This window comes from Pseudopodoces humilis, chromosome 14 (assembly GCF_049639895.1).
Source record: "Pseudopodoces humilis isolate 2021_Gansu_Grassland_sample_001 chromosome 14, ASM4963989v1, whole genome shotgun sequence".
NCBI lineage: Eukaryota > Metazoa > Chordata > Aves > Passeriformes > Paridae > Pseudopodoces > Pseudopodoces humilis.
In genome coordinates, this window is record NC_142213.1 from 6,252,079 (window position 1) to 6,278,792 (window position 26,714).

Sequence of the window (26,714 nt, forward strand, 5' to 3'; positions counted from 1 at the left end):
CGCCAGAAATTACTTTCTGTGAGATGAGGGGGCTGCCTGGTGGGTGTGAGGGGAGGACAGGGGCATGAGCCACACACACGTGCTGAGCTCAGTGTGGTTGGTGGGTGCATCCCACCCAGAGCAGGGCTGCACCAGGAGCCTCTGCCCTGCCTGCAGCGAGCACAGGCAGCAGGTCCAACCCCTCCCAGGGCCCCGCGGCCCTTCCCTCCATCCCCAGCATTGTTTCCTCCGACCTTGAGCCGGCCGGTCGCTGCTTGCTGTATCCCAGCCCCACTTCTTCCTCTGCACTGAGCACGGCTTCCTCTGTGTTTTCCGGGTCCTTTCCTCAGCGCTGAACAGGGGACCGTGCCCTGGCTTGCAGAGGAAGAGGAGGATTCTCCTGAGATGCTGTCAATCAGGCAGAGAGCCCCTGCCAGCCCTGGTCACCCCCTCATGCACACCCCAGCAGCCACCCCAGCTCAGCAGGGCCTGGAGGACGCTGAGCTCTCAGGGTCTTTTCCAGGTCAGGCTTCTCCAACCTATTTTTGGGAAGCAGGGAGCTGCCTGGTGGGAGTGGATCCTGGTAGGGCAGGCCGGTGGCTGCCAGGGCCGGGCTCAGCCAGACTCACATTCCCTCATGTTCCAAACAGCCCTGTCCCTTATAGCAGGTGCCTGCCTGCCCCTCCTGGGCTCTCACACCCGCTGGTGGCCAGAGGTGAGCTGACCCCACTGTGGGCATGCAGGGCAGTGCAGGAGCCTCCGGCAGAACCTGGGTGCCGCTGAAATGCTGGGCTTTGTCTCCAGCAGGTCCCTTAGTGCTGTCCATGAGTGTTTCCAGATGGCCCTGGGCTGCTGGCACCAGCTCTGCTGCAGGATCCGGGGAAGAGCAGGAGGGGGTGGGAGGTGGTGGCCCAGCTCACCAAGCGTGGTGGCCTGCGGCTCTGCTCCCAGCATCCCTAATTCCCGCCAGGGAATTGTTCCCAGCTCCTGTCCCACCCTGAATCAGCAAGGAGGCTCCCTCCCTGTCATGGAAGGGATACCACAAGCAGCTAGTCCTGGGCATCTTTGCTCTGGGCTCTGGCTTTTCCTGCAAGCCAGGAGTCTTTCCAGGTACCAAGTTTTGGGGTCCCAGCCCTGCAACCCTATCGAGCCCACTGTACCCCCAGGAGAGAAGGGAAAAGACTGCTGCCGTGGGAAATATATCTGTTGGTGGAAATGCATCTGCCACGGGAAGTGCATCCAGTGTGGGAAATGCATCTGCCGTGGGAAATGCATCTGCGCTGGTCTCTGGAGCAGTCCCTGCGGGGGTGGGGAGAGTGAATCCCGGCCATGCTTTCCTCCTGCCTCGCCTTTTGGCCAGGTTCATGGCTTTTGGCAGCTCCTGGTGCTTGTCTGGCCCCCGTTCAGCACAGGCTGGAGTGCTGAGCTGCCCCATGGCAGGGCTCCCAGCTCAGCAGAGCTGTGGGTCCTCCCTCAGCTCTGGGGAAGACACACACAAGCACAAAATGGTCAAAACCGAACTGAAAGAAGTTAAAAGCCAAGGAATGTGACCCAGCAAAGCCTGGCTGATGGAATACAACAGCCCTGAGCCACTTGGAGACTTTTCTCCACCCACTCCCACCAATTCCTCCAGGGTTTTCTGTTCCTGATTTTGACTTCTCGCTTGGCTGCAGCGATGTGCTGAGTCTGAGCCAAACGTGTTTTCCAGGGAATCGGCTCATGGCTGGAAGTTGCTGCCCAGTGTGGGCAGGGATGGAGGCTGGGGCAGGCGATGGGTGACTCAGACCACAGGGTTCCCCCCCAGCACCAGGAAAGTGGGGCAAGAGCCAGCATCAGTCCTTCCCTTTTACAGTAATTATGGCTGAAGAGTGGCTGGGCAGCTCAGGGTAATTCAGTGCTGGGAAGTGGTTGTAGCAGTTGGGAACTGAGCCAGCAGCTCTGGGCCCTGGGGAGGGGAAAGGGTAGGGGAAACACAGAGGCTTCATATGCTCATCCATGAAGTGGGGCAGCCCTCCCACCTATCCACCAGGGCTGGTGGGAGGGCATGAGGACAAAGGAGCAGCTGGAGCACCAGGGCAAGAGGAGCAGGTCAGGGGTGCACCAAGACAGAAGTGCCTGGAGTAAAGAGGCAGGGCACAGGTGCAGGCACAGTGCTGGCCCTGGTCCTGCTTCAGGAGAGGCTGGAGGAAGCAAGGATGCTCACTGGAGTCAATTTCCACATGGGGACACTCCCCAATTCCACAGGGTCATTCCCACAGGGATGGGTCAGGTTCACACAACCCCCTTGCCCAGCACAGCCCAACCAGCCTCCCCACCAGTGCAGCAACTGTGCCAGGCCTCTGCTGCTCACCCCAAGGCTGCACCTGCAGAGCAAACCTGGCTTTGGCTGCCACCTCTGTAATCATCACATCACCAGCAGAGGCAGACACCACTACCTCCATCACCACCTCTATGGTTTTTCTTCCCATTAATGGCTGAGCAACATTTTTCCCCAGATAAAGTGAGTTTCCTATCCCTGAAGTCTAATCTTTCCCACTCCCGTGATTATTTCCCTGACCACTGCAGCTGTCGTGACTCCTCTTGCCTTCCTCTGCCGAGACAGCAGTGGTGAGACAGGATATGGCCACCCCTTCCCCCCAGGAAACTCGACAGGGCCACGTGGGGACAGGGAGCTGAAGGACCCTGTGAAGTGACTCCAGGAGGGTCCCCAGCTGCTGCCGGCCCCTGCACAGGGAAGGGAGGCGGCCGCCCGGGGCTGAAGAGCGGTGCTGGCTGGGGGAGAACAAGGCACGCTGTGTTCCCAGCCAGGCCCTTGTCACTGCCATGGGAGCTGCTGAAAGGCCGCTCTGTCCCCTGATGGGGGTGGGGGGGCTGCTTTAGCTGGCCCCCCCTAAAGTGGCAGCCCTAGGGCAGGGACTGCTGCAGGGACATCACTAGCCATGCTGGCTCCTTCCCTGCATCCTGTAGCATGGCACCCGCTCCCCTCGGGATGCCATGCAGGGTGACCCTCCCAGACAAGCCCCATTAGCACAAAATTTGCCCAATGCCTCCCAGGGCACCCCCGCGGCAGGAAGGACGACGGCACCACAGCTCTCCACACACCCGACCCGTTTAATGGACATACAAGGCGGCCGTGCCCGCTGCCCTGCCCACAGGGCCACGTGCCCCAGGGCTTCGTCCCACGGGGCAGCAGCAGGGCCCGGACCGAGCTGAGCCCCAGCAGGGTTGCAGAGGCGGCATCTCCCAACTCGTGCTGTCTTTAGGCACCACATCCCTGTATCCCCGTGGTTCAACAGGAAACACAGCCGTGAACTCAGCCCTCCCTTCCCTGCCACCGCAGGTGCCAGTGGCTGAGACCTGCCAGCCCACAGCACTTGTGAGCAGCCCCCCAGCCCACTCACCACCCCAGCTGCAGCGGGCTCACACAGGAGGAAGGGACGCTGCAGGCACCCATGGCAGATGCAGGCACGTGATGGGTGGCAGCCTGAGGGTCACAGCTAGGGGACGCACAGGCACTGGGGAGCAGGCAGGGCCTGGATGCCCTCCAGCCCCCCCATGACCATCCCCGGTCCCAGCCCGGCTGCTCTGGAGGGGCTGGGGGGGTTGGGCATCCCCCCTTTTCTGAGGCTGGAGCCATCAAGCAACAATGGGATAGAGGGGCCGAGGCTGTGGTGAGGGTCAGGGGGAGGGGATGTCAGGTCCATCTTAGCACCATGGTGGTGGGGGCAGTTGGGGGAGGGAGCCAGGGTCAGACCCACTCCTGCAAGGAGCGCTTGCAGTACAAGAGCATTCGTGGTGCGCCCTTCCTCTGCATCTGGACGATGACATAGATGAGGCCCAGGATGCAAAGCAGCAGCACCAGCAGCACCAGCACCATGACCACGCTCATGGTGCGTGTGTACTCATCGATCTGCACCACCACGTCCACGTCCCTGCCTGGCTGGCCATCTCCCTCACTGTAATCCTCATCTTCCTCTTCCTCCTCCTCCTCCTCACCTTCAGTCCCCCCATCCCCATCAGGGTTGAAGGGGGGTCGGTCCACATCGGGCCAGCGGGGATTGGGGTCTGGGACCAGCTCTGTGTGACAGCCCATGAAGTCCCGTAGGATGGATTTGGGATAGCCTGGCTCTGTCTTGAGACGCTCATTGTCAAACTTCCAGTACTTTGTGCCTCTGTAGAAGTAGGTGGAGGCTGGGGGAGAGAAGATGGAGACAAGGGGTAAGTCGGTGGGCACAGGACGCTGCAGAACCTGGGCACCCCTGCAGATGCCCAAGATAGCATTTTTCTCCAGGACTGGTGAAATCCTTCAGAAAAGGATTCACCACCGACTCCAGACACTGTCCCCAAGTCCATCCCATAAGGCCAGGCCATGAGAGGGATAATCTCATCCCCGAGACCCCCACCACCACCATCCACCTCTCTCCTCCTCTACTTACAGGCATCCGGGCTGAGGAAGGCTCCCTTGGGCGAGGGAGGGATGCCCACCCAGACAGAGATGGGCTTTGGGTACCCAGGGTCCACCGAGCGTGTGTCCTCGTTAAAGCGCCAGTATCTGGGGAGGGAGGTGGGGAGTAGGTGACGAGCACAGGGGTCCCCTGCTGCCCAACGTTCTCCCCCTGACAGGGGCTAGGAAGCAACAGAGCAGGGAGAACCCTACAGACACTCACCTGTCCCCACGGAAGAAGAAGGTGTGTCCCGTGGGTTCCCACCAGACAGCCGTGTCAATGCTGTCATAGGGGATGCCCTGCCCATAGGTGACCAGGGGCTGTGGGTACCCGGGCTCCAGGTTGGCTTCTCGGAAGAGCCAGTACCGGTCACCTGGAGTGGAAAGAGTTGGAGAAGGGGGTTGAGAAGGTCCTGTCCAGCTGCTATGGCAGATACACAAATGGATAGTGGTAGATGCCTGTGGCCACCCCAACCCCTTAGCATCACACAGCAGCTCTGGCTGGGGAGGTGGGTGATGATAGGATGAAGCCAACCAGCTCTCAGCAGCTTTGTGGGGGGCACTGAGGTCTCGCTTCCACCTCAGCCCTCCCATCCAGCTTCCCTGCTCACCTTTAAAGAAGACGAACTTCCCGTCATGCCTCTCATAGGCAGCATCGATGTCCCCAGGGAGGCCCCGCCAGAAGTGCCCAATAGGCATGGGGTAGTTGTCCAGCACCCGGTTGTGCCGGACTCTCCAGAACCACCGGCCCTGGAAAGAAACAGGGTGTTGGCAGAGCATGGGGGGACACAGGGACAGTCACCTTGCTGAGGGGTCCTCCCACCCACAGACCCAAGGAAGGGGCAGGAGGAGGTCCCGGCAGGTACCTTGAATACAAACATCTCCCCACGCAGCACCGCCACCGTGTCGAAGTCCCCATCACAGATGTCAGGGCCATACTGGTCAGGTCGGTCAGGGCTGCCAGGTTTGGGTGGTCGCTCTGGATTCCCTGGAGAGGGAGGTTTAGGGGGTCTCTGGTCTGGCCTGCCAGGTCTCCGGGGTGTCATGGTGGGCAAAGGCTTGGTGGGCTGAGGGTGCCCATCTGCAGTACCTGGATCAGGCAGGTGAGACAAGTGATGAAGTGATGCACACCAACAGCACATGTACCTCAGTTTCCCCACACACATTTCTGGGATGATCCCCCAACCAGCTCCTCACCGTAGAGCTGCTGGATGCCCTTGAGGTCATCCTCAGGCAGCTGGAAGTTCTCCGTGTCCATCCACTGGTAGAAGGGGGCCATGATAGCACTGGGGTTGCTGGAGTGCTCCAAGCCCAGCGAGTGCCCCAGCTCATGCACAGCCACCAGGAAAAGGTTGTTCCCTGCATGGAGAGGCACCATCAGCAAGAGGGGATGAAGGACATGACACATGAGGTGGACCCCCTGGACCCAGCACCCTGCAACAGGGGTGCTTCAGCAGGATCGGCCTGCATCACCCATGGTGGACCTGCTCTTTCTCCCACCCCTGTCCACCCCAGCACAGACCCCCCTCCTCCAGCCCAGAAGGCCACCAGGTTCCTCTGGTCACCTTTACCACCTCCTTGGCCCTCAACTCACCAGACACATCTGCATTCTCCAGCGTCCAGGGCTCATCCAAATCAAAATGCGTGTCCCCCCCCATGCCAGGGCCAGGAAAATAGGCATGAGCCAAAAATCCTCCAAGGCCATCAAAGGGAGAGCTATCTCCATGGAATCCAGAGGCAAAGAGCACCATGATGTCAGCCTCCTTCTTCCTCTTCTGCCGGATGTCCTCGTAGGCCACCTCCCGGAAAACCAGCGGCGTGGCTTGCTCCCACACCCGGAAAGCTCGTCGGACAGCCTCGTGTGAGTGGTACCGACCCAGCTTCTCCGTGTAGTTTTGGATGCTGGGGATACAGAATTCACTAGGGAAGGCCTGGAGCAGCACTCATTCCCTGAGGGGATCCATGGCTCTCCATGGGCTGGGGGGAGGGAATCCCTGGCAGTGTTGGGTACCTGAAGGTGAGGTGGTTCTGGCTCCAGCGCCGCCCTGTCAGCGCGTACCGCTTCCGACGCATGTTGGACTTCATCCGTGCTCCAAACTGATCCGGGACCCCACAGCGGGGACGTTTCATCCACCTGCCAGGAGGACACCGAGCCAGGGCTCAGCCCACCCTAGCCAAGATCCCTGAGGGGTTACAGCACCCACAGACAGCAGGGACAATATCCTGGCTGCAGAGGTGCAGCCCCCAAAAGGGGAGAAGCAGCTCCCAAGGAGGACAGCACCCACTTTTCCAGGCGCTGGCAGAGCCCTGGGGCTGTCAGAGAAAACCACAGAGCCTGGGAGCGGAGCTGCCATCTGCTTGAGCGAGGGGACAATGGAGAAACTCACGCCTTGGTCTCCTCGTCCAGGACGCCGGTGACGGTGATGCCGTAGAACTTCTGCATCTCAGCAAGCGCTGCGGAGAAAGTCTGAGCCGAGCGCATGGTGGACATCCGGCGGCTGGGCTGCGGCAGGTACCCATAGAGCCGCAGCCATGCCTGCACCGGGAGAGCTGCGTGTCAGCCCCGGCAGGGAGCGGCCCCACCGTGGGACCTGGAGCTCCCCAACACCCACTGGGGAAGGATCCGTCCCCCTGCCCGGCTGCACCCCAGCCCCGTGTCCCTTCATAGGGGTCAGTGCCAGCTGCCAGCAGCAAATGCCAGCCCTGAGCAGGCAGCGGTGCGGCAGCAGGGCACAGGGTCCTTGCCCTGCCTGAAAGGTGGGGGATCCGGCGAACTCGGGGGGCTGCTGCCGGATGCTCTGACTCCAGGGACGAGGCAGCTGGCAGGGGTCCAGGCTGCCTGCAGGCTGCCCGTCCCTGTCCTCCTCTGGAGGCGTCCCCTGGGAGCTGCTGAGGGATGTGAAGCCTGGGACCCTCACCCCAGGCTGCACCCACAAAGGGGCTTCTGTCCTGCGGGGCTGTAGCTCCAGGGCGGGGGGCAGGAGGGTGCAGGGGCGCGCCCACCGGGGCTCTTCCTTCCTGCCCCAGCCTCCGCCTCCTCTTGTCTGCTTTAATTGCATTTTATTTTTATCTTTATTATTACTCTTTTGTAACTTTCTTTTTTCCTCTTATTCTTCACTTTTATTTTCCAAATTGGGGGGGGGGGGTTCCTTTTAATCTTTAAAGCTTTTTTCCTAAATTCTTTCCAATTCTTTTTCCTTTTCCAAGTCTTATTCCTCTTCCAAATCTTTCTCCTTTTCCAAGTCTTATTCCTCTTCCAAGTCTTTTTTCTTTTCCAAGTCTTTTTCTCCAGGTTCTCCAATCCTTTCCCAATCCCAATTCTTTTCCTATCACTTTTTTTTTTTTTTTGTTCCAAAAACGGCTTAACATTCATATTTCTAAAAACATTAAATCTATTTCTTCTACACCCACTCCCCTACCCCCGGCAGGGTGGTGGAGCAGAGCCTTTATCAAAAGCCCCTTTCACCCCCTCCCCCGCCGGGCACAAAGCGCTCCCTCCCCACACCCAGCGCCCGCTGCCCGCCACCCCGGGGGGCGACCCGGAGCCCGGCCCGTTCCCCGCCCCGCCTGCACCTGCCCGGGCCGGCGGTGCGGCGGGCCCGCAGGTGCCGGAGGGGCGGTGGGGGTGCCCGAGCCCCGGGCCCGTGGCTCACCTCGGCGTTGATCTCCTCGCCCGCCGCCCCCGCCAGCAGCACCAGCAGCACCACGAGCGGCGGGAGGCGCCCGCCCGCCCGCCAGGGGGCGCCGCCCCCTCCTCCCCTTCCGCGCCGCCGCCCGGCCGCGGCGGCCCCCCGGCGCGCCGGCCCGGGCCGGGCCGAGCGCGGCGGTGTCGGAGCTACGCCGCCCTCATGGCCCGGGGCCGAGCCGCCGCGGGGGGCTGCGCACGGTGCATGGGCGGCGGTGCCAGGCGCGGCCCGTCGCCTCCCGGCCGCCTTTTGTGCCTGAGGTCAGGACGGCGGCGCGCGGCACGGGGGCGGCCGCTGCGGGGCGGCGGGGCCCGGCCCCGCCCGGCTGCCCTGCCGCGCTCTGCCCGCCGCCGGGAGCACGGCAGCGGCTGGCGGAAGGCGGGCGCGGCGGCGGCGGGGAGCGGTGGGAGCGGGCTGGGCGGGGCCGCGGCGGGGGCGGGGCCTCAGCGGGGCGGGGCCGGCGGAGGCGGGGCCACCCCACCCCCCCCCCCCGCACGTGTGTGCGCGGTGGAGCCGCGGGCAGAACCCCCGGGCCGGGCAGAACCTCCCGGCCCTGGACAGAACCCCCTAGGCAGAACCTCCCGGCCCTGGACAGAACCCCCGGCCCCGGGCAGAACCCCCCGGGCAGAACCCCCGCCCCGGGCCCTGCCGCCCTCAGACTCCGCCGGCAGCCGCCACATCTCCCGACTTTGTCCCCACAGCCATCGTCCCCTGTCCCGGCGGTCTCTGACACCCGGTGTTACACAACTGGGTGTTGTGCCAGGCCCGGCTGGGGCCGGTGGTTGAGCATTAACCTGGGAGAAACCGGTTTCACTTAAGTCCCCAGGGGCTAAATATATCTCTACGTTTGTTTGTTTTTCCTTCCCCCAGAAGAAACTTATCTTGCAGATCCCCATTCGGGAAACTAACTGGCTAAAGACTTAACAGATTTTTTTGTTAAGGACTTCAAAAGGCTGCTGGCAGCAGCAACTGGCTGCGATGCTCCCAGGGACACAAATCCCGACTGTATGGAGACGCTCCCAGAGACAAAGCCACTCTGGTGTGCCAGGACAGGCAGTATGGAGCTCACAGGAGCACTGACAGACGTGGTCTCACGTGAAACCTGCAGGAACTGTGTATAAAATACACCACAGTCACAGTTTTATGATATGAGGAGGCAGATTTTTACTGCTCAGAAGTCCCGGACAGACATGGAATAACAGACACAGAATAAAAGATTCAGCACATCGCATCAGCATCCTGTTTATTCCAACTACCTGACAGGTTGCAGCTAACCAACCCACAGGAGCAAAAGGATTAAAAAGGAGCTTCTCCCAAGGGACAGTGTCCAGCCTGTAATCCCCTGGGTCATCATCCATCTGGGGTGCTGATCACACAGGGAAAAAGTGTGGGGCCTGGGCAGGAGCTGCAACCCTTTGACTGACCTGAAGGGACTGCCCTCCCATCTCAGGCAAACACTGACTGTCCATTCCACACCTGGCAGCAAGCTCTTGTTGTTTGGCAAAAGGATCAGACACTGCAATGTCTCTACACAGGCAGCAGCAGTGTGAGAGGGACACAACATGACTCAGGAGCTCGACCAAGCTGGCTTACAGTAGGAAAACACTCAGGGAAGAGGATCCAGCTCTTGCCTCTTGCTACTCAAAACATGCCCAGAGTCTCCCAACAATCTGGCACTGCTACTTCCCACTGTGTGAGACACTCTCCCTTTAGTAGCAGCTTCCCACGCTACCTTCTTCCTCCTTCCCATAAGGCATCTATGGCTTTTGAAGATTTATTTTTTTCTTTCTTTTAAAAAAATCAGCAAAATTAGTGACTGTGTGATGACTGGAACCACCGGTGCTGACTGCAGCACATCCAGCAGCGAGGATGGAATCTGCTACAAACACAGTTTTCTTCAGCCAGCAGCTCAAACTGGAAGTAGCCCGACTTGAGGCCACAAACACCGCAGAGACGCTGAGCAGGCAAGAAGAGTTTGGAGGTGCGTGACAACCCACGCCACCCAGAGCTGTGCCAGACAACAGTCCTTGGTCCAGCATCAGGCTCTTCAAGGCTCCAAAATGCACAGCCCCACCTGCCCCTACCTCAAAGGGAAGGAGAAGTACTTGTTCCCTGACTTGCAGCGGATTTGCTCCCATTGGATACGCAGCAGGAATGCTGACTCCTCAAACCCATCCACAATGTCCTGGAAAACAGAGGCAGGAGTCAATACCAGGAAGGAGGATCTGCCAGAGGATAGAGTCGGCCGCTCCCTCTCTGAAGCAAGCCACAGATGAAGCCTTTTGCAGCTGGATGCCTCTGACTTCCCTCAGGAGGGTGACTTAATACATGCTCCCTCCAAAAGCTTCTCATCTTTTAGCCCACTGAAGTTTGTCCTGCTCAGTGGATTTCCCACTGTCCAGCCTTGGCAGGGAGATGTGGCTGGACTCTAGCCCTGCCCTCCTGCTGCTCCCACACCACGTGGAGACACACCTGGAGTTCCCGCAGACACTGCCCTTCCAGCCTGCCAGACAGGTCCCCGACGCACCAGGCCAAGCTGATGTGGAATGATGGGTCCTGAAGACAAAACAGGGATAAGAATGTGAGGGCTAAAGAAGGCTTTGCTTGATGCACAGAGCCACAGTGGGAGATGTGGCATGATGCTTCTGCCTCGTCTGGGATCACAGAGGCTGGAGGATCCCTAAGCTGAGATCCCCTCTGCCAACCCAACAGCTGCAGAGCAGATCTGGACAGTGCTGGAGGCAAGAGGAGTCCTGGGCTTCCCAAACCAGCCCTTCTGGACACCAGTGGGCAAGGCTGCCTGGTTCCCAACCTCTCTGTGCTCAACTCTGCAGCTGTGGGAGAATCTCTCAGCACTGGCTGTAGAGCAGGTACATGGGTCACTTCTGAATAACCAACATGAGCTCCCTGCTTGGCTCTGGAGACAGACAAACTGAAGGGGTCTGGCCCTTCAAAATCCCAAGCCTGATCCCAAAGCTAGTAATAAGCAAAAACTCTGGACTAATGTCCAAGAAAGGAGCCCAAGACAAAGACACAAGGATTATCCTCAGTCCCACAGTGCCCATTCTATCCTAGGACAACTCTGCTTCCATGCAGGGCAGCCACTGCAACTGACTCCTGTTTATTTGAGTGAACATCTTGCAGGGAACCAGCCAGCATGTCCAGACTGGCAGGGGAGTAAGCAGGAAACGCCTCACCTTGTAGAATGTGGGAAGGTCAAATTCCTCTAGAACTCCATCCACCTCCGACACCAGCTCCAGCAGCTGGAAATGCCCAGCAGAGACCTCCAAGCCAATGAAAGTCCTAAAGAAAGGCAAGGAGAGACAGCAAGGACTCTTTTATGTTGCAGAAAGCACAGCCCTAAGAATACTTTGCCCTGCAATCCTACTGGGCAAGTTCCCTACTCCCTAACACAAGATAGTCTGAGGAATGCCAGGTTTAAGCATCCAGGGATGCTGATTGTATTCTGAAGAAAAACAGAAGATGTGGTAGCAGGGAGAAGCAGGACTGGATGATAAACCAGGTAGGTTTACTAGATAAACTCAGTTCCTTTTGGGACATGAAAATTAATTTTCCAGGCAAAGGATGCACTGTATGGGAATCTCAGCAGAGTGCTGTGCCCATGCAGAAGCTGCATTAAAAAAGTGGAAGTTGCTGGAGAGGTTTTGCAGCGTGAGAGCAAGCAGGGAATGGGAAGTACCAAGCTGGAGAGATGTGACAAAGAGGTCAGCACTTCCTCCAGGACTGTCGGGATGACACCTTCTAGAGTCATTTAGAGTCATCATTTCTTCCCCTCCAGGAGAGAGGCAGAAGATTAAATTGTCACCCAGGTTCCATATCCACTTTTTCCTACCCAGGACTATTGGGCTGCCTTTCCCACCAGATTCAGCAACTTTTCGCTGTTTTAATCACCTCTGCTTTGACATTCAAAAAAACTAATTGCATTCGTTGGAATCAGGCTTCTGAGCTGACACCCAGGAGAATTAGCACCATCTCAGCTATTTCTCTCCAGCTCTTGGAAGACCTGCACTACAATTTCACGACTGGCACTGCTGCCAAAAGAGGTGGTCCCGCTCTGCTCGCCTCAGGCTGTGCACACCGGCTAATGAGACCAAAGGCTTGCAGAGAATCAGCGCCAAAGCTAAAAATTTGTACAGATGGCTAGGGGAAGGTGTGAAATGTCTGGAGATGATCTGGAGATCATACTATGTTGTCACACAAACCAACTGTGGGACAGGCAGGGTGACACTTCCCGTCCACCCAGCACCTTGTTCAGCATTCTCCTGGGGCAGGCAGGCTGCTCCGTTATGCACTCACCTGGTTTTGTTCTGGTTGGTGTAAACCTTCACTTGGTCAGCCACACAGAAGAACCTGAAATAAGAAAGATCCTATTTCAGCTCTAGGGAGGAAAAGAAAAAAAAAAAGAAGATGAGAAGGGGCCAGGATTGTTACCAAGCCATGGAAAGATACAGGCAAACTGGTGCAACCAGAACCTTTTGGGGCTCAAACTAATTAATTCCCCTCCCGTTTCCAGCCCTCCAAAATCTGGACAATGACAGAAGCCCTGAAGCAGCTGATGTTCAGCCGGTGCCTACACCAGATGTAAGCAACAAAATCATCCATGGTTTAAGGGATGGCACAGGTCTGGCCTGATCCTGGAAAGCCAAAACCTGATGTGTCTGGTACCAGATCCTGAGGCAGTGAGGAAAAATCCCCAGGGCTTTAATGTTCTGCCAGCACCATCTGCCAGGGACACCTTAGGGCGTGGATGCTGGTGAAACACGGATGCCGAGGGCAGAGGAGGGGTATGAGAAGCGCTCTCCCGGGGCGCTGCCAAACCCACCTGTGGAAGGCGGCCAGGCGCTCCCTGAGGGAGCGAACGAAGGGCTCAATCCAGTGGTAGCGCAGCACCACGCACTGCGAGAGGCTCAGGTGGAACTCCTCCATGGCAGCCAGCGACGGGACGTAGGTGCGGGCGCGGGACACCAGCAGCTCCAGCAGCTCCAGGAATTCCTCCTGGGCAATGTCTGCGGGGCAGCGCCGTCAGAGCAGCGCTGGCCGCGCAACCCCGCCGGCACCGGCGGGCTGAGTTCCGTCCCGCCATCCCCCCGGTCCCGGACCCATGCCGGTCCCGGTACCTACAGGGCAGGTAGACGTGCGTGGCCCAGTTGCCCCGTTCGTGGGGGAAGCCGCGCACGCGGCCGCCGTGCCGGGAGCTGTCATCGCTCACGGCCTCCTCCGGGTCTAGGTCTCCCGGCAGGCCGGCGGGCGCGGGCAGGCGGGGGCGGCCGGCGCTGCGGGACCGGAGCGGGGTGAGAACGAGGAAGAGGAGGAGGAAGGCCGCGCGCTCCCGCCTCCCGCGCGCTCCTGCCACCACCACCCCACCGCACCCACCTGGCCCCGGGGGGCCCCTGCGCTCCGCCGCCCCGGCTCCCCCCTTTCTCCTCCTGCTCCTGCTCCTCCTCCTCCTCGGAGCTGCTGTACCCCACCAGCGCGGCGCTCATGGCCGCCGCTCCCGCCGGGACACCCCGCTCGCTCCCCGCGGCCGCGCAGTTGCCGGCGCGGCCCGGCAGGGGGCAGCACCCGCCGCGCCCGCCCCGCCTCCTCCGCCGCCGGCGCGGCCGCCCCGGCCCGGCCCGCTCCGCTCCCTCCGCTGCGCTCCCGCCCGCCGCTCGCTCCCTTCCCTCCCTCCCTTGCTCCATCCCGGCTCCCGCCTCCACGCCAGCGCGGGGCTCGGGCGCAGCGCGCAGGCCGCGGCCCTGCCGCCGGCGAGGCCTCCTCCCGCCGCAGGTGAGCGGCCCGGCCGCCGCCGCCGCCCTTTGTGTGCGCCTCGCCGGGGCGGGGGCGGCCCCGGGCGGGCAGCGTCCCCCTGCACCCGAGCCCACCGCGGGGCCTCCCGGCGCGGCGGCGGTGAAGGCCTCGGGACGCAGTCCCCGCGCTGTCAGCGGGGCCGCCCGATGGGGAGCGGCGAGCGGCGGGCCGGGCCTGGCCGGCGGGCGGCGGCGGCGGCGGCTGCGGGTGGCCTGCGAGCTCCCCGGCCGCCCCCGCGCCCCGCGGCCCTGAGGCGGCCCGGGCCCGGCGGGAGCGGGCCGGGCCATGCCGAGTAGGCCGCCTCGCCAGTTTGAAAGTACCTCTGCGCTCCCGACCGCGCTCCCTAAATGGTTGTCGCTTCCCACCTCCCACGGAGGGATGAGTTAGGCTGGAACTGGCGGCGACGCGGGTCCCCGCGCAGAGCCCTCGGTAAGCCAAGGTTGGTATCGCTCTTCCCTGCGAGGGGCACAATCTCCCCTCCCCGTTAGGCCGGGTTGCGTCGCCGGTGGGTTCATCCTGCCACGGTTCGCGGGGTGTGCGGGGGAAGGTGGCGCCCGGGCTGGGCTGAAGTTTGGTGTCCCGCCGAGCTCGGATGCAGGTACCGTCACTGCGAGCCCTCCCTTCGTCAAGGTGAGCTCTGTAGGAGGAGGGCACCCCGCGTGCCGACAGGGCTGCGATGGGGCCTTTGGGGGGCTTTACTGCCCGAAACTGTGCTGGACCACAAAACAATGAAGTGTCCCCACAGTCAGAGCTGGGTCTGGCATCACCTGAGCTGTGGGGCTCAACCCAGTCTCAGCTTGGGTGCCGGTGGAGGTGGGGATGCTGGGAAGTGGCATTCTCTGGTGCTCTTTATTGCTTAGTTCCAGACTAACCACTCTCGTGGCAGACCAAGGATTTCCTTACCCTGAGGGCAGGTTTTTCACACAGACATGGGAGTACTCTTATCGGCTGGGGGGCTCTAGGCTCACCACAGCTTGCACCTTCTCTGTTGAGGTGTGTTGACACTGCTGCTGTCTGCTGCTCACTGGTGGGTCTTATTCTTCTCTAAGTTGGTGGCAGGTTTTATTGGACATCTCTAAAAAGACTGGAACTTTTCGGTGAGCGCAAGCCTGATGCTCTGTAGCAAGGCCAGGCTGCAGCTCTGGCATGGGTTATTTGGCTTCAGTGTACTTTTGTTCCATGGTTTTGTAGGAGGTTCAGCTAAGTCACTGCTTTAACTCTTCTTTTTTCTTCACAGAGTGATCCCTGTGGTTTCTGTGTTCTGTCTGAGGATAGGATAACACTGAGGGCAAATCTTCTCCTGAGTTCTTTGGCTCTTCCAGTCTACAAGTGCTGCCCAAAGAGGGGGAAATGCTTTGCATACATCCCTTGTGTAAAGAGGAGTAGAACCATTTCACAGAGCTGTTTCAGCTGGGGTGGGATTGTGTTAGGATCTGCATTGACACCTGTAAAATCTAACCTGGTTGCTTCTTCATTGCACCATGTTTGGTGCATAGCCTGTGCAGAGAGACCAGTGTTCTCAGACAGTGCCACAGCTGTGCTGGAGATCCAGTGACTCACTCAAGGCTGAGCTGAGTAGACCCTGAGTGGTTGTGCTGCCTCTCGTGAGAGCACAATACCCGAACATGTGCCTGTCTGTGTCCAGGCAGAGCCCAATCCTTTCCAGGCTGTGAACTCCTTGTCCCAGGCCCTTTGCTCAGCAGCAAGTGGGGCTCCAGTTCCACATTGGCTTCCTGGTAACTTTGCAGGGATGCAGGAGAGTTTTCAAAGAGAGCCATGGGGGAGGATTGATAGAGAATTGCCCACATTTCTTCTAGGACCTGACATGAACTGTCTTCTTTCTTGCAGAGAGAGCGGCTCCCTGGGTTGCTTCCTGCACCCTTCCCAAGTGTGAGCACGTCGCAGCCAGCACGGAGAAGGGCCTCCTCTTGTCTTCAAGGCACTTGCCTCTGCCTCCCATTCTTTTGTCCAAAAGAAGGAAAAGCCAGACCAAATCAGTCCATAAAGAACTTCTGCGGGTGTAAGGAGGAGGCTCTGGAGTCTCCACGTCTTTTCTTCCCAGGATCCTGTCTGTGGGCTGGATTTTCTGGTCTCAACTTCAGGGGATCAGTTGCAGGGAATCAGATCTCAGAATCTTTTGGTTTTGCTTTTACTTGAACCCTTTCAACTGGGAAGCTGAAGCTATCACTGCTAAAATCCCATTTTTTTTTCCCAAGCATGTCAGACAGCTGGCAGCAGCAACAGCAGCAACCACAGCAGCCGCCACCACCGCAGCAGCACCACACTGGGGCAGCCACCCTCCCAGAGCACTCCATCCCTCCCAGCACTGCTGACAACCCCTTGGGCTGTGCCGTGTACGGCATCCTGCTCCAGCCCGACCCCGGACTGCAGCACCACCAGCACGCCCCCATCCAGGCTGGAGAGCCATCCCACAAATGCGGTGTGTGCGGCCATGACCTCGCTCACCTCTCCAACCCCCATGAGCACCAGTGCTTGCCAGGCCATGACCGCTCTTTCCAGTGTACCCAGTGCCTGAAGATCTTCCACCAGGCCACCGACCTCCTTGAACACCAGTGTATCCAGGTGGAGCAGAAGCCCTTTGTGTGCGGCGTTTGCAAGATGGGCTTCTCCCTCCTGACCTCGCTGGCGCAGCACCACAACGTCCACAACGGCAACGCCATGAAGTGCTCTATCTGTGAGAAGACCTACAAGCCTCCTGAGGTAGAGCATTCACAGCCTCTCGACCCCTCGGAGAAGCCCTACAGCTGCTCCATCTGTCAGAAAACCTTCAAGCACCTCTCGGAGCTGTCCCGGCACGAGCGCATCCACACGGGTGAGAAGCCGTACAAGTGCACGCTGTGCGACAAGAGCTTCAGCCAGTCCTCCCACCTGGTGCACCACAAACGGACGCACAGCTCGGAGCGGCCCTACAAGTGCACGGTGTGCGAGAAGACCTTCAAGCACCGCTCCCACCTGGTGCGCCACATGTACGCGCACTCGGGGGAGCACCTCTTCAAGTGCAACGTCTGCGAGCTGCACTTCAAGGAGTCCTCGGAGCTGCTGCAGCACCCCTGCACGCCCAGCGGGGAGCGGCCCTTCCGCTGTGGGGAGTGCCAGAAGGCCTTCAAGCGTCCCTCGGACCTGCGGCAGCACGAGCGCACGCACAGCGAGGAGCGGCCCTTCAAGTGCGACCTGTGCCAGATGAGCTTCAAGCAGCAGTACGCGCTCATGCGCCACCGCCGCACGCACAAGGCCGAGGAGCGCTTCAAGTGCAACCTCTGCGAGAAGGGCTTCGTGCAGCCCTCGCACTTGGTGTACCACCAGCACGTGCACGGCATAGAGAACCTCTTCAAGTGCAACGTGTGCCAGAAAGGCTTCAACCAGTCCTCAGAACTGCTGCGGCACAAGTGCGTGCAGAACGCGGAGCGGCCCTTCAAGTGCGCGGTGTGCAACAAGTCCTACAAGCGGGCCTCGGCTCTGCAGAAGCACCAGCTGGCCCACTGCGCCGAGAAGCCGCTCAAGTGCACGCTCTGCGAGAGACGTTTCTTCTCCTCCTCGGAGTTCGTGCAGCACCGCTGCGACCCGGCCCGCGAGAAGCCCCTCAAGTGCCCCGACTGTGAAAAGCGGTTCAAGTACGCCTCGGACCTGCAGCGCCACCGGCGCGTGCACACGGGTGAGAAGCCCTACAAGTGCTCCTCTTGCGAGAAGGCCTTCAAGCAGCGCGAGCACCTCAACAAACACCACAGCGTGCATGCCCGGGAGCAGCAGTACAAGTGCATGTGGTGCGGGGAACGGTTCCTGGACCTGGGCCTGCTGCAGGAGCACAGCGTCCAGCACACGGCTGAGGGTGCCTACCAGGTGGCCGCCTGCTTGCCATGAGCCTTCCGCCCCACGGTGGCTTTCAGCTTGCATGGGACGCTCCCGAGCTTCGGCCTTCCCTTCCCTCTCTTGGGTTGTTGGCAACCTCCAGGGAGTGTGGGGGAAAGCGGGGGTACGGTGTGTGGGCAGGTAAACTTTCCTCTGGCCTCAGCGGTCGTTATGCCACCTGTATCGAAGTAGCAACAGACGGCACGAACATCTCAAACGGGTGGAAAGGAGAGGAGGGAGGTGGAGAGAGGAAACTGTGCCTGTAGATGCCTGGTGTTCCCTGGACTGTAGTTCATGCTGTACCTGCAGTTTCAGTCCTGGGAGCTCAGCTGTCTGTTGCAGGCACCAGCTCTTTGCGTGCAGCCTTTTTCCCCTTCCCTGCCTAGCAGGGCTGGTGGGAAGGGTTGGGTGACTCTCCTCCTGGAGAGGGTTTAGGAGCAAGGCAGAGCCTACCCTCCCTTCTCCCAGGGTATTCTGCTTGGCATGGAGATAGCAGGTTTCTGCTGCTGGGGTCTCCCAACTTGGTCTAGGTTCAGCTGAGGGCATTGTTTCAGATTCTTAGTGTTTGACTGCCCCAACCTCCCCTGCTCTCCCTCCTTCTAGAGTGTTGAAAGGGAAAAGCCATGGGGCTTCACAGCTCCAAAAAGCACTTTGGCATTGCTGCTTTTGCAGTTGCTGGCTGTCACACTCTGCAAGGGTTCTGAGTGAGCCTGCCTGGCCCCTGTCCCTGCCAGCTGCACAGGGAACTGTAGGAAGCACTGTGCTGCTACCAGAAAGTGTGGCAAGGAGCACTGAGACGGTCTGCCAGGGAGGAGGTCATGGATTCTCCCTCTCTGGAGGCATTCAAAACCCACCTGGACATATTTCTGTGTAACCTGCTTTAGGTGACCCTAACTTAGCAGGTGGGTTGGACTAGATGATCTCCAAAAGTCCTTCCAACCATACCAGTTTCATGATTCTGTTACAGCATTCATACCCTGCTCCCAAAAGCCTGCCATTCAGGAGCTGCTTCCCAAGGGACCCAGCCCTCCTGCTGAGCCTTGCCTCCAGCCCCTTGAGCACCCCTTGGGCTGATAGTGGTACCCCCAGCAGGGTCAGGCAAAGGGCTGTGACAGCTCCAACACTAATGGGTGAGATGAACACTACAATACCCTACAACTGCAGAGGTGTTGCCATGGCCAGCAGTACCCACAGCACGCGCCAGGGGCTTGATGTCTGATTTGCTGGAGGAACCAGAGCGAGCCAGGAGAACCCTTTCTGGACTGCAGGCTTGGCTCCGTGGGGAGGGCAAAGTTAGCAGTGGGTAAAGGAGAAGTCTATTTTTTCCCCTCTTGCAGGAGTCCTGTTTTACCCCTTTGCCCTTTCTTTACCTCGTCTGTATTTTTCAGGTTTTGCACACTTCTTGTAAACATCACTTAAAAATAAATCTCCCCCAGTAAGGTTGATGCAGCCTCAGGTGTTTTCCTCTGCAGGAATTTGCTGGCTTCTCGTGTCCAAAAGATCCATTACATGTCAGTTAGATGCCTTGAAGGTTGAAGATGTGCCTCCTAGGTTGCCCCCCAGCCTTCCCCTCTCCATATTTGGAGATAAGATGTTAAGTATCCATCTGTGGAGATGTTTAGTCCTTGACTGGATGTGGTCCTGGACAACCTGCTGTAGCTGACCCTGTGCAAGCAAGGAGTTGGACCTAGTGGTCTTCAGGGGTCCCTGGCAAGCCTCACCTCTTTTGTGGTGTTGGCTGGTGCTCTTGTGAGGTTGTAGTGAACAGCAGCCAGTAAATTGCCCATGTGCTGCACAAGTGATTAGGACAAGGTTATATATAATAACTTTATATATACAGTTACAAACGATATATTTGTAACAATAACTGCTGTCCATGGCAAGTGTACACAGATTAACCTTTCTGAGGGTTGGACTGGGCTTGCATCTCTGTTGGGGGACACTTGTCTGAAAGATGGAGAAAGACTTTAGTTTTCCGTTTCCAGCACGGTGAGGGGGAACAGGGTGCATTTGCGGGGGCTGGGAGAGTGCAGTGACAGGGTGAACTCCGGAGCTGAGTCTTCTTCATGTGCAACTTTAAGGAGATTAAAACAGACTGTGCTCTCTCTGCCCAAGGAAGAGGGACCCATGATGGTTATCTTACTTTGTGCTGCCTCAAAGATGTAGAACTTCCTACCAAGTTTTCCATCTATGTTTCTTTTCCTTATTTTTTTGTTTTACCTTTTTTTTTTTAAAGCAGTTTGTTAAAATTCATTAAAAATACTGTATAGTTTAACTTGATGTCATACTGGATCTTTAACGAAAAAGAGATGTGGTAACTTGGATTTTTAAAGAACTCCTTAGTTCTAGGTAGCTGGTTTTTGCTGTTTAATATGTAGTAAGTTCAGTGTATGCTTTATTGTAGGAGTAAAAGAGAGTCCAAACAAAGGACGGTTAATCCTGTCTTTACAGAAGGGCTTGGTGGTGATGGAGGCTGCAGGTGTGGGACCAGATGAGGACTGTGGCACGCACCTGAACCCTTGCTGTGTTCCTGCCTTGGGCCATGGTTCCTCTGCTCTCGCCCAGCACAGCTGCCAGGGGTTCAGTGGTCACCCTGAGCACTTGGGCACAGCACTGGCAGCCAGGATCAGTGCCCAGAGATTGCAGAGAGGCTCATCTTCCTTAGAGAGGAGGGTGTGAGATAGTCAGATGCAGCCTCCATGGGCTTTTGTGGCTCTGCTGTTTCTTTCTGGGGGAGCTGCTGGCTAGAGGAGAGTTTGGAGAAATCATCAACTGGCTGTGCCCTGCTCCCTTCCCTCCCCAGGAGCTTGGGGGAGCTGCCTGGGTGATGCCTGGCGCTTGGAGCAGAGGAGGATGGTGGTGAACCCCAGACACAGCTCCACACTCTGTGGGGGCCTTGGAGCTGCCAGATCCTGTCCCCTTGGTACAGCTGGACATAGAGACTGTTGGGAGACTGTTGGGAAGTGTTTCTCTTCTCTGAGCAGCTGGGAAAGCCCTGGATATCCCAGTGAGGAGCTATAGCTCTCTGCAGGGGCAGAGAGACTCATCAGGGCTGTGTGCATGGGGCCCCATGCCAGGGAGAGAGGGGATGCTGTGGGAGCTTGGCAGGGATGAGCCCCAGTCCAGGTCATCAGCTGGTGAATAGGTGCCTCCAGGTTCAAAAACATCATGGTGCAAGATTAGAACATTATTACTAGGACGGGCTATGAGTCCATAGTGACTCAGTCTCTTGTTTCATTTGCTACCCTGCAACAGCCCAAATCCAGCAGAAGCCCATGGAGAACATGCAGCTGGAGCTTGCAGGTGGAGGACCTGTGTGGGGTGGGCACTGAGTGGCCACAGAGAGCTTTGGGTATATTTTTATAGGAGCATTTTCTAGTTGGAAGCAGCAGTGTTGCCTACAGGGGTAGGGGAAGCAGGTCCATTTCTGTTGCTGTGCCTTTGGGTCGTGTTTTGTGCAGTGAGGTGGGAGGTGGTGGAAGTAGCAGGAGGCCCCTGAGTGTCAGGAGCGCTGTGCTGCGTGGGGAGGCGGGGGCTGGCCTGGGAGCTGATGTCCCTGGGGCATCACACTGCAGGGCTCTCTGCTGACTGCTGGTGTTTCCTTTTCAAACCAAAGAGCGGTTGGGGCCAAAGCCCTTTGGGAAGTAAACCATGTCTCTACTCTGTACCTGTTGCACTTAACTTCTAGTGTTTATTTCAAGCAACTTTCAGGCTCCTGCCTCTGCTTGGCCTCTTCCATTCCTCACTGCCTTGCAGCACCTAAAAGAGTTGCTGTGCTGGAGCTGGTGTGCCATCAGCCCCGTGGCAAGCACTTAATTCAGTTCAAGACCTGGTTACCAGAGCACCTGAGGATGCTGTGTGGGGCTGGGTAGCGGGTGGTCCCTCCTGCGGGGTGGTTCTCTGCAGGCAGTCTGAGCATAGGATGCTGTTGAGTAGGCAGAGAGGAGGGTTAAGTTGGCAGAGTCCTGCTCTCTAGGACTGCTGTTCCTCTGGCTTCCTGGGTCCAGGAAAAGGTAGTCCATGAGCTGGGCTTTTACTGATCTTCACTTCCCTGACCTTACCTACAGGATGCCTTTAGCTGTCTCAGCCCCTTCCACAGCTTATATTTTTAAAAGACATTCTCAGCTTCTTTTCTCTTTGTTCAGTTCTTTATTTGTAAGCAGTGGTTTGCTTTTCATTCCTTCTTCCATACTGACTGTGAAGTCTCTTCCTTCGTTCCCACCTCCCTCTGCTCCCCCCAGGCCCAAATTCCTTTCCCAGGCTGAGGCTGGATCCAGGTGATACCAAACCACTGGTGGTGAGATCAGGTGTTTAGGACCTGAATCTTGCTGGAATGTAGTGGGTGCTTCTGGCCATTCCCCCCAGCAGGCCATCCATTTCACTGGGCATGGGCAATGCCTGTGACCTGGCAGCTTGGCTTGGCCGGATCCCGCCCATGCTCCAACAAGTGAATCCAAGCCAGGACCGAGAGCCAGAACAGAGCTGTAGGAAAAGGGGACTGGGGTGGGAGCAGACATTTCCATCTCCAAGGCTGAGGACGAAGTCAGTGAAGGACTATCAGACATTGTCATGGCACTGGGGTGGGCTCAGACAGTGCAGTTAGTTCCCCTGGGTGCTGTGGAGCAGCTGTGTGCATCAAGCAGGCAGCTGAGCTGAGTTAGCTGTGCCATGGACACCCCTGGGACCGTGGGGGTGCTCAGGTGGCCATGCCAGCTCCCCAGTGAGCAGGTGCCATCTCTGCAATCTGGGTGGGAAGATGTGCACCTTGTGGTCTTGGGGCCCATGTGCTGGTCTGGGGACAAAGGGGAAAGCATCCTCTCTGACAGAGTTTTGGGACCATCTCTGGGCACTCAAGCCTGCTCTTGCAGGGAGGAGGGAGGAGAACACTTTCTGCACTTCCCTTGGGTATTAGCCATCATGTCCAGGCTGCAGCTGAAGCCTGGCCATTAAAAAATAGGCAAAACCCTCTTGTTATTCTTCAGAGTTTGACTCTTTCGCCATTGGGTGGTGAGTTCACCTGTGGGAAGGTTCCTGTGCGTGCAGGTGAAATGCTGAGATTCAATAAGGGCAGGCCAGTGAGGTTTGGGGCTGGCAGCTTCCCCCAGGCCTGGTGAGCACCCAGCTTCTCCCCAGCTGCCCAGCTTCCTCTGCAGCATCTCCTGGCAGCTGCCTCTGACACTTTGTGGATGTGAAGATGCTGCTCTCACAGTGTGCCTGGGATGCTCAGTGGGGAGAGCAGGACCACAGGTGGGAGCTGGACCTTGAGCCTGTTTCTGAGTGCCTCCAAGCTGTGGATCTGAGGGACTTCATGGTCAGTGAGATTCTCTGGTGCCTCCCAACCTGTGGTCATGACTCTGGTAGAGTTCCCAGGGCTGATGGAAGTCGCAGCCAAGGTTGCTGAGGTTTGTGTGGCTTGCAGTGCCTTTAACACTGCTCTCCATGTGTTTCTAAGATGATACTCCATGTATGTGTGTATATATATTGTAATAACACATCCTGCTCTTCTGTGTGAGTGTCAAACGGTTTTGCTTTACTAATAAATTTATAGTTATTTATACCTTCCTGTGGGTGTGTAAGATTTCTGGAACAGAGACCATGTGCCAAGCACTGCCTCTTCATCTGTCTTTGTGCTCTGTCTGGCTCTGATAGGTTTTTTTTCATGTTTTCTTTCTTTCCCCTGAACTTTTTTGAAGTAGAATTGATGGTTCATCTTCCTGGTATCCAGAAGATGCAGAGGGTATGAGCAGGCTCCCAGGGGCCGAAAGCAAACACAAGCAGAGTATGCTGAGAGGTTTTCCCCCTTGCTAGAACTGAAATGATCCCTCCCCAGGGCAAAACTTCTCCCTGGGAGCTACAGGGCAGGAGCAGGCAGGAGTCTCTCCCTGCCGGAAAGGAGCAGCTGTTCAGGGGAGAGAAGCTGCTTCATGTTGTGCTCTGGGGATCCCAGCCCCACATACAACTGTTCAAGCTTTTTCTGAGGGTTTGTTTTGCATCTCCCATCCTGTGATAGCAAGAGGGAAGGCTGCTGCAGAGGTGCAGGGACCAGGCAGGATGGCTACTTGTTGCCCACCAGGATGGAGACACCCATGGAGGCAGGAAAAGAGGAACTGGGTCAGGGAGCTCCAGTGCTGCTCCGAGGAGCTCTGGATATACAGAAACAGGCTGGACATGGAGCAGAGAAGCTGTGCTGGTACCTGGATTCCAGGGTATCACTGTGGCCAAGATTAGGGGCAGTGGGAAAGGCTGGCAGTCACGCAGGGCTGGAGGTAAACGGATCAAGCAGCAATTGGCAGGCTCAGCAAGGAGAGGCTTAGCTCAGCCCAGCACAGATTTGCTCTCGTTGCTCTGGAGCTGGGACAGAGCTGTGGGTGGAGCACCCTCAGCACATCACCTTGTGTCACCCCACGGGGTTTCAGCAGCTCCACTGCTGCTCCTCTGCACATCCCTGCACCCACCTGTGCACGGGTGAGACGACTGCCTTCCCCACAGCACTGCCAGTGAGTGCCTGGGGTAGCTTTGGTGGCTCCAGGGATTCTCAAACCTGCTTGATTTTGGGTTTTTTATTTGCAGCCCCCTGCACCAAAGCCAGGCTGGCTGCTGGAAGCCTGGGCACTCAGGACAGCTGGGTGCCAGTAATCCCATTTGCAGGCAGCACAGGGCTAATCCTCACAGAGCGCTGAGCGGATTGAGCTGGGTTTGGGGGCTCAGTGTCGAGCTGCAGTGGCTGAGGGAGCCCACACATCGCAGGGGTGGCTTCCCAGGGAGGCAGTGGTGAGCCTGGCAGGGGTAAGTGGCAGTGATGGAGGTGAGGGAGAAGGCTGGGATTTTTGCAGGACCACCTCTGCACATCACAGGGGGGTTTGGTGATCTGAAACAGAGTCAGAGGATGAGCTGTGCCAGTCCATGGGGAGTGATGCTGCGAGGACTGGGTAATGTGGAGGTTTGATCAGCTGCTGGGGGAGAAGGAAAGGCTGTGGTGCTTCCTGCTCCAAATGAGACCGTGGATCTGTGCCCTTCTTGCTCTTAGAAATGAGACTAAAGCCCTTTGCTGGCTGGCAAAAGGAACTGCCACAACAGGTGGTGGCACTGCTGGGTGCCTGCAATGCAGCAGGATGCATAAGACTGCCAACTCTTTCGTGTCATTGAAGGCAAATCCTGGTCACTTATTCCTATTTCTTTCAGCAGCTAGTTTTGTGGAGACCCACAAATGTTTCTGCCCACTTCTTGTTCATATTTGGCAGAGGAACAGCCTCTGCCCTCCAATTTTTTTCTCAGACCAAGGACAGGTGTATGGTCCAGGCTTTTACAGCTGCACAAGCTCATGTCAAGGGAGGAGGAACCCTTGGCTGACAAGGGGGACTTGCTGCAGTTTCAGGGGGGCTTTCTCCAGGATTGTTTGGTCGCAGTTGTGTACATGGACCCTGGGCTTCTTTGGGACCTGTGAGAGTGCCAAAGCATGGGTGGAAATGTCTCTGCTGCACGGCACTGGCAGCTTTTCCTTGCTGTTCCCAGAGCATTCATAGCTCCTTAATCCCTTATACCCAGTGAGAGATACAAGGTAATTGAATTGGTTTCTGGTTGTCAGGCCTGTCGGGAGGTATTTTACAGCCCCTCTGTCCAGCTATGGGATGTGGGGGTCTCTGGGAGAGCTGACCCTGCCCATGGTGTGCTGGGGGCTGGAAATGCCGTGTGGAGCGATGCTGTGGCTGCATCCAAACCTGGCTCCTGGCCTTGCTGAGGTGCAGGCAAGCGAAGAGCTGAGGACACACATCACCCTTCCTGCAAACCCCAGGCCAGATTTAAGGAGCCAGGCTTTGGAGAGCCCCCAGTGAGCCATCACAAGGGAACTGAAGATGTCCTGCATGCCTGAAAGCTGCATGAGGGGTTAATTCAAAGAGCCCAGTGCTGAGCAGCTTCCAGCCTCTACCTGCTGCATGTGGGACTGGGATCATGTGTGTAACTGGGATTGAAACTCCAGTGCAGTCTCCTGGCTGGGCTGGAAGGAGCTCAGGGATCTGCTTTCTTTTGCCCTTCACAGGTATCACCTGGGGGCTGTCTGAGCACCTGAGGTGCTCCTGAGCCCTTCATTGAGCAGAGTGGGGAATCTTTAGAGGGGCATTTTGGGCAGAGTGCAGCCCTTCAGAGGGGCAACAGCAAGTGACACCCCAGTTTGAGCTGGATGAGAGCCTTGTTCAGTTCAGCTCTTGTTCTCTTGTTCAGTACCTAAGAATGGGAATGTGCAGCATCACTTGGCTCGCTGGTGCTGTATCCCAGCCTGGACCTGCTTCACAGAGGGAAGGAAGGAACCCAAAAAGACCAAGCAGCCAGAGCTTGGACAGCTGAATCCCTGCTCTACAACATCTTACTTTTACCTATCCTATCAACATAGCAGCCAGTGCTGGATGCCTTTGCTGCCCTTGCCAGAGCCCCCAGCAGGTACCTGCCCCAGCAGCCACCATGTCCCTGGGATGTGGCTGAAAGGTGGTGGAGCAGAGTTGTTTTAGGAGCAGAAAGAGGGGATATGTTTTTAATGAACTTCCTCATTAAAAAATTCTGTTCAAATTACTGTTCAGCGTCCCTCCAATGAAAAATGATGGGGAGAGTAGAGGACCCTGAGCAGAGCATCACAACTTCTGTGATCTATCTACAATGGCCTCCTAGTCAGGACAGGTTGTGAAAATAAAACATCTAACTGAGGAGCTACCTTTAGGAAAAGCAAGTTTAACTGAGATGGTGAGAATAAAATAGAGTGAGTAGTTTGCTCACAGTAGCAGTGAGGGATGAGGAGCTGAGCTGGGTTTGCTCTGGCTGTGCTGCAGTGCCGTGTTTCCCAAGCAGGACGTGGAAACAGAAGGACACCAAGGACCTTTTTGGGCTGCTCAGGAGACAGCGTGAACAGCTGGTGCAGCTGCTATTCCCTGGGCAGC

At 57.6% G+C, this 26,714-nt stretch overlaps 3 protein-coding genes across 6 annotated transcripts; 1 reads left to right on the plus strand and 2 right to left on the minus strand.

Annotated features, from left to right (window-relative positions):
• Positions 1-3,072: 3,072 nt before the first annotated feature.
• On the minus strand, positions 3,073-9,866 carry MMP15 (matrix metallopeptidase 15). Its single transcript, XM_005528199.3, has 11 exons — positions 9,842-9,866; positions 8,077-8,300; positions 6,811-6,959; positions 6,435-6,557; positions 6,018-6,325; positions 5,621-5,782; positions 5,290-5,513; positions 5,035-5,173; positions 4,647-4,797; positions 4,416-4,531; positions 3,073-4,170 (listed from the first exon to the last, which is right to left on the minus strand). Exons 1-11 carry the CDS (start codon positions 9,864-9,866, stop codon positions 3,728-3,730), a joined length of 2,064 nt encoding a protein of 687 aa, XP_005528256.2. The 3' UTR covers positions 3,073-3,727.
• Positions 9,249-13,630, minus strand: USB1 (U6 snRNA biogenesis phosphodiesterase 1). Of its 2 annotated transcripts, none has more exons than XM_088062256.1 (7): positions 13,504-13,630; positions 12,953-13,136; positions 12,427-12,480; positions 11,307-11,412; positions 10,582-10,665; positions 10,194-10,294; positions 9,249-10,065 (listed from the first exon to the last, which is right to left on the minus strand). In XM_088062256.1, the coding sequence occupies exons 2-7, from the start codon at positions 13,054-13,056 to the stop codon at positions 9,867-9,869; spliced, it is 648 nt and encodes a 215-aa protein (XP_087918382.1). In that variant the 5' UTR covers positions 13,057-13,136; positions 13,504-13,630; the 3' UTR covers positions 9,249-9,866. The 2 variants fall into 2 exon arrangements, with proteins under 2 accessions (XP_087918382.1, XP_087918383.1); XM_088062257.1 differs by adding an exon at positions 13,252-13,403 and having other exon boundaries at positions 9,927-10,294; positions 13,504-13,613.
• A 522-nt stretch (positions 13,631-14,152) lies between these two features.
• On the plus strand, positions 14,153-26,682 carry ZNF319 (zinc finger protein 319). Of its 3 annotated transcripts, XM_088062097.1 has the most exons (4): positions 14,153-14,359; positions 15,769-15,810; positions 16,137-17,778; positions 26,626-26,682. In XM_088062097.1, exons 1-4 carry the CDS (start codon positions 14,268-14,270, stop codon positions 26,680-26,682), a joined length of 1,833 nt encoding a protein of 610 aa, XP_087918223.1. In that variant the 5' UTR covers positions 14,153-14,267. The 3 variants fall into 3 exon arrangements, with proteins under 3 accessions (XP_087918223.1, XP_014112618.1, XP_005528258.1); XM_014257143.2 differs by lacking the exon at positions 26,626-26,682 and having other exon boundaries at positions 14,182-14,359; positions 15,769-23,344; XM_005528201.3 differs by lacking the exon at positions 26,626-26,682 and having other exon boundaries at positions 14,182-14,349; positions 15,769-23,344.
• The last annotated feature ends 32 nt before the right edge of the window (positions 26,683-26,714 follow it).